The sequence below is a fragment of the Macrosteles quadrilineatus genome, unplaced genomic scaffold, assembly GCF_028750875.1.
Source record: "Macrosteles quadrilineatus isolate MER2022 unplaced genomic scaffold, UCM_ALF_1.0 Scaffold_4__1_contigs__length_99947679, whole genome shotgun sequence".
Taxonomy (NCBI): domain Eukaryota; kingdom Metazoa; phylum Arthropoda; class Insecta; order Hemiptera; family Cicadellidae; genus Macrosteles; species Macrosteles quadrilineatus.
This window is the reverse complement of record NW_026542597.1, coordinates 83,554,268-83,564,056: the sequence shown is the minus strand read 5'-3', so window position 1 is coordinate 83,564,056 and position 9,789 is coordinate 83,554,268. Positions and strand designations below refer to the sequence as shown.

The window sequence follows — 9,789 nt, the reverse complement described above, 5'->3', positions numbered from 1 at the left end:
TGCAGTGCAGTGTCACCACTCTTTTCTTTTCATTCACACACAGTCAGTCCAGTCTCGTCCTCGTTTTCGTCGCAGTTATCATAGTCTAGTCCTAGTCCTATTCCCATTCCCATCCATTCTCGCTCTCGCCTGATGGCTGATCCTGATATTCGTGATGATCTACCCTAGGTTACTGTTACTAAGTTTACCGTATTATCATTACCATAAACTAAGTTATTAATTGATTTGTAGAATCGACAAATTTGTATTATTTATTTAATAATGCCCGTCGATATTAACAGACTCACTGAAGGTTGGTTGGAATTAGAAAGTGATCCAGGATTGTTCACATTGCTCTTAGAAGATTTTGGAGTTAAAGGTGTGCAAGTAGAAGAAATATACGACCTACAAAAATCCCTGGATAGTCCAGTTTATGGATTTATATTCCTTTTTCGCTGGATTGAGGAAAGAAGATCAAGGAGGAAAGTCGTTGATCAAAGTGACATTTATGTAAAAGATGAAGAAATCGTCAATAACATATTTTTTGCTCAACAAATGGTACCTAATAGTTGTGCCACTCATTCCCTCTTGTCTGTGCTTTTGAATTGCCATAACATCCATCTAGGCAGTACTTTGAGCCGACTTAAAGCTCACACTCATGGTATGTGTCCAGAAAATAAGGGATGGGCTATTGGTAATACACCCGAGCTTGCTAGAGCTCACAACTCACACGCTATGCCTCAAGCCAAACGCAGGCTTGACAAGAGCACCGGAATAAGTACAGGGAGGTGAGTTGCCTTTTCAGTAATAGCAATAGCCTAAGGCGGGTCACACCAGAGAGAGCCCTCTAGATGCTGATTCAACTAAATGAACTTGACATTTTTTTACGATCAAATTGGCGAGTTAACCTAGGTACTACTAGCTAATAAAACCTTCCATTCTTTCATGGAAGCTAAAGAAGTATTTTAAATTCATTTCATTTCTTACTATCAGGTGGCTGCACTTTAGATTTGTTTACTTCGAGTCAGGTAAAAAATGTTACTTACCTATGGGGTTGATTTATATATATTGTCGATTTTCGAGGCGAGCAGAGCCTAGCCTAGCTTGAGAGATCAAGCCCAAAGTCAGAAAATCAAGCTCGAGCTGATTTTCTCAGTTCGGTACTCAATACAATATTGCCCAATTAAAAGTAAGTTACTTAACATTTGTTATGTCCGCGAGGATCACGCTCTCGAATTTGAAAGATTAGGCCTACACTTTTGCCGTGATCGCGGATATTGACGAGAACATTTCCCTGCGAGGTCACGATGACGATGTTTACACGGCCGCAGGAGATGTACCTACAATATTTTGCCGCAATTGCGGAAGAGGATAGTAATGTTTCTTTTTCCGCAAGAGATCTATCTAGGATTTTGCCGCGATTGCGGAAAAACGATTTCCCCGTCACCACGGGTCACTCGAGATATTAGGGATTGAGCCATGAGCGCAGGAGATGATAAGTTAATGTTGTTATCTCAGCTGATGATGTCATAGGTTTGGCTGCAATCTCGGTAGACTATTATAATGTTTCTTCCATGACTATGGGAAGTAGTCACAATTTTTCCGCGATCATTTTTTTATTAATTTTTTTTTTTTACGTTATCAATCAATTAATCAATCAATCAATCACGCTAGGCACGAGCCCGGAATTGTTTTTTATATTACTTTGGCCTAGACCTATCAATTATTTAAGATGGGGACGCCACTATGTGCGTATTTTAACCCAAATATGAGTTAAGGATTAGTGGCGCGATCTTGTAGTCTTGTTAGTGACTAAGGCCGACATATTCCTTTGACACAGCTGTTAACTAATAGCCCATCTTATCTTATCTAACAGGGGCAGGTTAAGACCTTAAAGCACTTCATCCGAAAAATTGAATTATTGCGCACCCCAGACAATAGGCCATAGAGCTAATGGCAACTAAGGGACCTACAGTTTATAGTGCAATCCGAACCACATTTTCCCTTGTAATTAACGAATTGGTCTAGGGGTAATATCACTTACATAAGGTACAAGCTCTCAGAGACTAGTTCCAGGTAAATGGGTTGGTTATGAATGATGATAAAACTCAGCTTATAGAGTTTAGTTCTAATAATAGGATCAATATAAAACAGATAAAATTACAACATCAAAATCTAAAATGCCACTGCAGCAAAATGTGAATTTTTAGGTATAACTGTCAATGAAAATCTTAACTGGAAATCACAAGTTATTAATTTGATTAAACCGCTGTATTTTCTCTCATCGCGCAATCAGACAAGCTGTTAACTTCAAAGACTCAGCTTATAGTTTAGCCTATCATGCTTATTTTTCTTCAATAATGACATATGGTATTCTGGTCTGGGGAAACTCATGCCACTCCAACAAAATATTTAAATAAAGAGTATAAAACAACAAAATATTTATCAAAGTAAATGTCAAAATATTTACTTTGAACAACATTAACTCACCATCACCAACAATGAACTTCAAAATGTTTAAACTTCAACAAAAAGCAATTAGAATTATTGGGCGAGTTCCTCATAGAACTCCTTGTAAAAAGTCTTTTTCAAACATTTTATGTTCACTATATTTTAGAAATCTCAAATTGAGTTAAAGACAATCTGTCCTCATTCATGACCCAACCCTTTCATTCCCATCACACTAGATTTAAGAGTTATATTAAGCCTGAAACCCAGATTAGAGAAATTTCATTTATCTCCCCAATATACTTATAGGCCCACAAGTTTACAATAAGTTACCACTCTGCATAAAAAATATTGATAGTAGGCCTAATCCACAGTTCAGATCCACCCTAAAGACCTGGTTAAAAACAAAAAAAATGTTCTAGCCTATCGAATGTTATTTAAATAGGGACGTTAAGTTAGATTAATATTTTAGTAAGACATTTTTGTTATTTCTTAGTTTTAGTATTATCCTGTGTATGACACTATGTCCTGTCAAATGATGTAATAAATAAATAAATAAAATCCATTGGTGATTTGGCGGAGTTTGAACCCGGGACCCCAGGAACCGGAGTCCCGCGCTCTAACCATCGGACCAGATCGCTTGCCGCGATTATGGAAGACAATTATGATGCCTCGGGAGATGCCGTGCCAAGTTTAGGTGGTACGGTAATACATGATATAATACATGTGTTTTAAGAGATTATTAAGAGAGGAGGGCCCGGCGAACAAACTTGCGGGGGGCTCTTATCGCCGACACTGGCTCTGCACATGTATTGAAATATAGCCTACATTTACCCCTCTTTCTTTAAAGATACCTATTTGAAGATTTTATAGAAAATAATGAGCTACCCTATAATTATAACTTACAACCTTCCATATGCAGAGCTTCCTTGATTTTAACTGTCTATTATTTTTCAAGATGTTCATTTGAATACATTTCTAAGAAAAGACGTCATCATAATCCAAAACATTTATTTAGAAAGTGATTTTAATGTTTTATTAAAAATATGGTATGTGCGTAATGTTTTACAAAAATATTTAAGTTTCTAAGAAAAGCATGACATCCAGCATTAGTCTATAGCCATCCAACACCAAAAATGTTTAACATTTTGCAGATATATTAATGTCATGTTTTTTTTTCAGGTTCACCGGGGAGGCCTATCATTTCGTCAGCTACGTACCCATCAATGGAAGACTGTTTGAGTTGGATGGTCTCAAGCCATTTCCAATGGATCATGGTCCGTGGAATGAGAGTGAAGATTGGACGGATAAGTTTCATAGTGTGATCGCTGATCGTTTAGGTATTGCTGCCGGTGATATACGCTTCAACTTGATGGCTGTGGTTCCAGACAAGCGGTTAGCTATCACCCATAAGCTGAATATGTTAAAGACTAATAGACAAATTGTCTTGGAAGCTCTTCAGCAATTGGTAAAGCTCAATCATCCCGATTTGGCTGTTAAATCGGAAAAAGACTCAAAAGGAAAATCGGAAGATACAAAAGTTTCTCCTGGAAGCAAAAGGAAGGAGTCAAACAAAGCGATAGAAAATGGTCTCGATAGTCTTGCATCAATAGAAGATGCTCTTGATCTGGTTACACCCAATAAAATCCCAAGAAAGCAGCATTCGCCTAGAAAACACAGTAATACTGAGGTTAAAGAAGAGAAAGCAGAAACATCTGAAGAGACCGATGAAAACTTGAAAACTTCTCCTGTAAATAGCTGTGAAAGTCTAGAAAGACACAATCTCTCCAAAATATCACTCATTGTAACTTCGGACGAAAACGAACAAATAAAACCTGAGATATCGGAAACCTCCAAGGCAGGAGAGAAGATGCCAGATTATTCTACCCCTCTAACTATCCAAACATCACCTGCTCCAAGCACTTCGAGCACAGACACTTCTTCTGAAGTGGGTTCAGCGTTCAACTCTCCCACCCAAGCTTGGGGCTGGAACTCCGGACAGAGTAGTCCTAACAATGCCAAAGATTTCAAGAAGTTTGTTGTTATCAGAGTGGCTATGGCTGGCAGTGAAGAAAAAATTGATTCTCCAACTAAATCGAAGCGAGATTCTCTCGGAGTTCGCAAAGTCTGTCTGGACGCTGGAGCATTACCTAAAGGATGGGAGAAACCGTCGAGTGGAAAAGTATCTGGAATGAAAATTAGCCCTTTAGCCTTGAGTAACAAACTGAAATCGGATGAGAGTGGTAAGAAAATTGAAACTCCACATCACACGTTTGCACCGAAAGACTTGCTAGCTTTACTTAAAAATCTTGAAGGTGAAATAAGTCTTTGTGAGGGTAATTTGAGAGATGAAAACGAGAAGAGGAAGAAATACAAAGTAGATGACTGCAGGCGAACTCACAACTACGATGAGTTTATTTGTACTTTCCTATCGATGTTGGCTCAACAAGGAAAATTGGCTGATTTGGTCCAACAACACTTGATGTTCCAGAAAAAGCCAGGCATCACACCTCCTCGTCCTCCAGTCGTCAAACCGGCACCAAAGAAACACGACTCAAAGAACCACTCAGCCAAACGAAGGAAGGGTGGTTCCAAGCACCGAAAGCGGAAGTAAACCTGTGGTAATTATGTAATAGGTTGATGGTTTTTTTTAAGCATTCATGGAATTTTAGTGTAGGGTACAAACAAGCATAGTATAGATATTTTCCAGGTTGAAACACCAAGATGAAATGTTTTTCCATTCATTATCTTGCATTTAATTTTTGATAGGCCTACTTATAATATTTTAAGTTATTTAAACCATTACCTATATAGTTTTAAGTATGTTTCATGGTGTTTGAGTGCGCTGATGCTGAGTAAAAGTGTTTTCTCTTATTTTAGGCTAATTTTACAGTGTGTGCTTTTCAGTTATAATATACCGGTAATAGAACTAGTAAAATACGTAATTAATCAGATCGTAAACATCAAAACACTATGTATATTGGCCAAATTGGCCAGAACCTTTGACTATTGATGCAACTAGACATTCCATCTTCATTTCAAAGTTCACAGTTTGTTTTACAAAATCGTGTATTGGTTTGAGCCACTGTCAGATTGTGCTGATCTAAATTACTAATTTCTGTCGAATAGGAGTTGTAATACCTTGGAAAAGTTGCTAAACTGTAAGACCAAAACAGGGTAAACAAAAAAAAATTGGTAGTTTTTTTCCGTTCACGCCTGTACTCTAAAATTAATCAAAAAATAAAAAAACTCAAATTTTTCTATAATTTTAAATTTATTTATTTTTTAATATGTAATAGTTGAAAATGCCATCTGCAAGACACTAAAGACATCCAAACTGGGGGGAACTTGACTGGGAAATTTCAACCCTGTTGGAATTTTGAACAGGATCTTGAGGGTGTTTTCATGGGAGCTTTTGGAGTTCGGAAAGGGGTTGTTTTTTCCACAACTGTTCTTGTCTGGTTGAGATTTTTCGGTCTTAAAGCTCTTTGACACTCACATCTTGTTGAGTTGTGCACCATGTATTTAGATTTTTCAATATGCTCCGTTTTGTGGAGTGCTTGTGGCTGGCATTCGGTTTATCCTTGGAGTAGGTGTAGTGAGGTAGGCTCTAACTCCCACTGTGTTCTCTTCTTTTCGTACCAAAGTTGTTGACTTGGACGATGATAAAACAGCAGTTTCAATCCTCCTTGCTTTAGTTTGGTTCTGAGTTACAGGAGTCACTGCAGCTCGTCGCTTTACTCCCCCCATGGTTTGATGTCCGACTCGAGTTTTCATTAAGTTGTCAGCATTATTTGCTGCTTTTCATAGAAGTCTCTCAGTCTGTTTCGAGCTCTCTCTTTCAAGCTCCTTCATCTCAATTGTAAGCTCCAGAGGCTCACCACGGTACAAAAAGTAACTATTACATAAAAAATAAAAAACTTTATAATTTTACTATTTTTTCAAAAATTAGAATTTTTCATTTTTTGTTTAAACTTAAGAGTTGTTACACATGCGCGACCGGAAGATAACGACCGATAGTTTTGATATTTTACCCTGTTTTGGTCGTACATTTTAGCATAGACAAAAAGAATTAAATAAAGAGCTTAACATAGGTTCTGACGCACCCCACTGGCAGCGCTGTGTAGTTACGTAGCGCGAAGGCTGTAACTACATGGCGCTCCCAGTGGTGTGCGCCAGAACCTATGGTAACCGCAGCACGGCTGACGGTCTATATTTAATTATTTTTGTCTATGATTTTAACAACATTTCCAAGGTATTACAACAACAACAAAATTTCATTTTTTTCAGCCCACCCTAACAACTATACATACATTATTATGTTATTTTTTAATAAAAATAATTTGCAACAGCTGGTATATATAGATGGGATGTCTTCTTACGTATCCAATAGTCAATGCCAGCTGTTATAAGTACAAGGGGGTTGGTATAACCCATGGATCAAATGGTTATAAATTTCATGAAGTTTTCTGGGAAAAAAATATGATCAAAATCCTTAATTTAATTTCTTTTAACAACTTTCAAGACTTAAATCAGCATAATCTGTTACTGGCTCAATTCAACTATGTTCATTAAGATAAAAAAAAACCATTGGCAACCTTATTATGGTAATGGAATGTTGGTGCTATTAATAGTCAAAGATTATATATTTTCATAGACAAAAAGAATGAAATATAGACCGACAGCCGTGCTGCGGTTACCATAGGTTCTGGCACACACCGCTTGGAGCGCCATGTAGTTACAGCGTACGCACTACATAACTACTCGGCGCTTCCAGTGGTGTGCGCCAGTACCTATGGTAACCGCAGCCACAGAAAACGTACTACTATAACCCAGAATGCCAACCGCATGGTAAAAAGCATTAAGCGGTTTGAGAGAGCTTTGCCTGTCAATCCGTAGGCAGCGCCACCAGCGTTGCCATGCAATAGCATAGCAACGCTGGTGGCGCTGCCTACGGATTGACAGGCAAAGCTCTCTCAAAACACTTAATGCTTTTTACCATGCGGTTGGCATTCTGGGTTATAGAAGTTTGTTTTCTGTGCCGCAGCATGGCTGTCAGTCTATATTTAATTTTTTTGTCCATGATATTATGTACTAGCTTTTGAACCCTTACTTTGCAAAGGGATGAGAACACAAAATAGAAACATTTTGATCTTTATAACATTTTTATATATTATGTATTTGCGTTTACTTTTACTTCAAATAGTGCTAATTAATATACTATTCGTCCCATTATTAACATCTAAAGCCTGTTTTGATGTTTGTTTAGTTTTGATTACATTTTAGTCTGCTGATAATGGCTAAATGTTTATTTCTAGTTTTACAATAAATTTTACAGTAAGCAATGTTCTCTTTGGTTGCTAAAGTGGAAGACAAGCATTTTTATACAGGGTGTTTTTTTAAAAACTTGCATCTTTATTTATGTAAAAACCGCAATAGATAGAAATATGCAGTTTGCGGGAATCATCAATTGATGTAGGGGGCCCAATTGTTTTGAATTCAACGTTACATTCACATTCCCCCCCCTGCCCCCAACTTAATTTTTTAAATAGCAAGGTACCCCTTGTGACATATCAAATGAAAGAGCATGAAAAAAGAAAATGTTTGATGAAAAAAAATTGAAAATCGGTTTATAAATTTGCGAGATATTTCCCACCCGCTTCCCCGGAACTTAAATTTTTTTTAATAGCAAAGTACCCCTTGTGACATATCAAATGAAAGAGCATGAAAAAAGAAAATGTTTGGCGAAATTTATTTTTCATTTGATATGTCACATAGCGGGTACCTTGCTATTAAAAAACAAGTTATGGGTAGGGGAAAAGGGGGGGGAATATCTCACAAATTTATGAACCGATTTTCCATTTTTTTTCATCAAACATTTTCTTTTTTCATGCTCTTTTATTTAATATGTCACAAGGGGTACCTTGCTATTTAAAAACATTAAGTTGGGGGCAGGGGGGGAATGTAAATGTAACGTTGAATTCAAAACAATTGGGCCCCCTACGTCAATAGATGATTCCCGCCAACTGCATATTTCTATCTATTGCGGTTTTTACATAAATAAAGATGCAAGTTTAAAAAAAAACACCCTGTATTTGCTTACAATATATTTAAAGTTGGTTAAATAGGTAAGCTTCAATATTGTAAACAATCAAATTTTCTTTATGCTAATTGCAAAGAAACATATCTAATTGTCTGCAGCCAATCCGTTAGGTCATAAGGATTATAAATATAATGTTAGCTATGGTATTTTCCCCACATCCTAGTACAAGCAGTAGGAACCAGTTCCTTTAATTTGTTTTATAACTTATTTAACTTAAAAAAATTATACAAAATTAATTTAATGTATATAATAATTTATATTAAATTATTCCTATTGTAAATATGTTTTGTTCAATATACGTTTTCTATTTTCCAAATTGTTGACAATTTATTGAAAACACCTTTCAGAAACCTAGGTTAATTTTTTTTTAGTTTTCATATGTGTACAGTTTTGATTTTGAAAAAAAAAATTGTTGCATACTTCTCATTACTGGCAGTACTAAAGATAGAGTAGAAACTCGATAACAAGCCACCCTTGATGAGAAAATTCCCTTGAATTTATTTGACCCCTACTCACATGTTATTGCAATCCGTGATAAGAAATCAATCTTGATAACAAATCTTATTTAGTAATCCCCATGAGAGTCTTGTTATGGAGGTTCTACTGTACCAACATATCATATACTCAAATCAAATCAAATTATCTTTATTCACTTTATACATTTTATATACATGAAAAGTGTCAAAGCATATAAAAAAAATAATCATACAATTTAGTTTTGAATATCAGTAATGGAATTACCCGAAGTTTTAAGATTTATATCATCAGCACATATACTTAGCATATAATACTGCATTTAATTTGGCAATAAACAAAGAAAAATTAATGAGGAAATAAATATTTACCTAGATAATGATTAAATAATTCAAGTTGAAAATACTAAATTCCTTGGCCTTATCATCGATAGACACCTAAGTTGGGATCTAAAGTGGATAATGTCTTAAAGAAAATTAACTCTGGTATCTATACCATGAAAAGATTGTATTCTATCTGCAATACAAATGTACTAAAAAGTGCTTATTTTGCTAATGTCCAATCCCATGATTCTTACAGTGGCGGATCTAGAACAGTCACAAGGGGGGGGGGGCGAACCAGGGAATCTGGGGGTACCCGCCCAAAAAATTGGTGTAAACTAAGTCTCCAAAATGGCAGTTTTATACCATTTCTTTGTCTAAAGTAAGTGTGATGTATGCCTGAGACTGGATTCTTATGGGATCTTTGTCCACGGAAAAACATCCGCTCAAAATTTGACAAAGATA

At 36.3% G+C, this 9,789-nt stretch overlaps 1 protein-coding gene across 1 annotated transcript; it reads left to right on the top strand.

The window, feature by feature from the left end:
- The first annotated feature begins 180 nt into the window (after positions 1-180).
- LOC128993519 (ubiquitin carboxyl-terminal hydrolase calypso-like) lies at positions 181-5,301 on the top strand. The gene is made up of 2 exons (XM_054417476.1): positions 181-767; positions 3,610-5,301. Exons 1-2 carry the CDS (start codon positions 262-264, stop codon positions 5,039-5,041), a joined length of 1,938 nt encoding a protein of 645 aa, XP_054273451.1. The 5' UTR covers positions 181-261; the 3' UTR covers positions 5,042-5,301.
- The last annotated feature ends 4,488 nt before the right edge of the window (positions 5,302-9,789 follow it).

Bases quoted from the DNA above. Each gene is read 5' to 3' on its own strand.
- LOC128993519 (XM_054417476.1), top strand. From the start codon at position 262: ATGCCCGTCGATATTAACAGACTCACTGAAGGTTGGTTGGAATTAGAA. The intron at 768-3,609 runs GTGAGTTGCCTT...TTTTTTTTTCAG, and splicing joins ACCGGAATAAGTACAGGGAG to GTTCACCGGGGAGGCCTATC.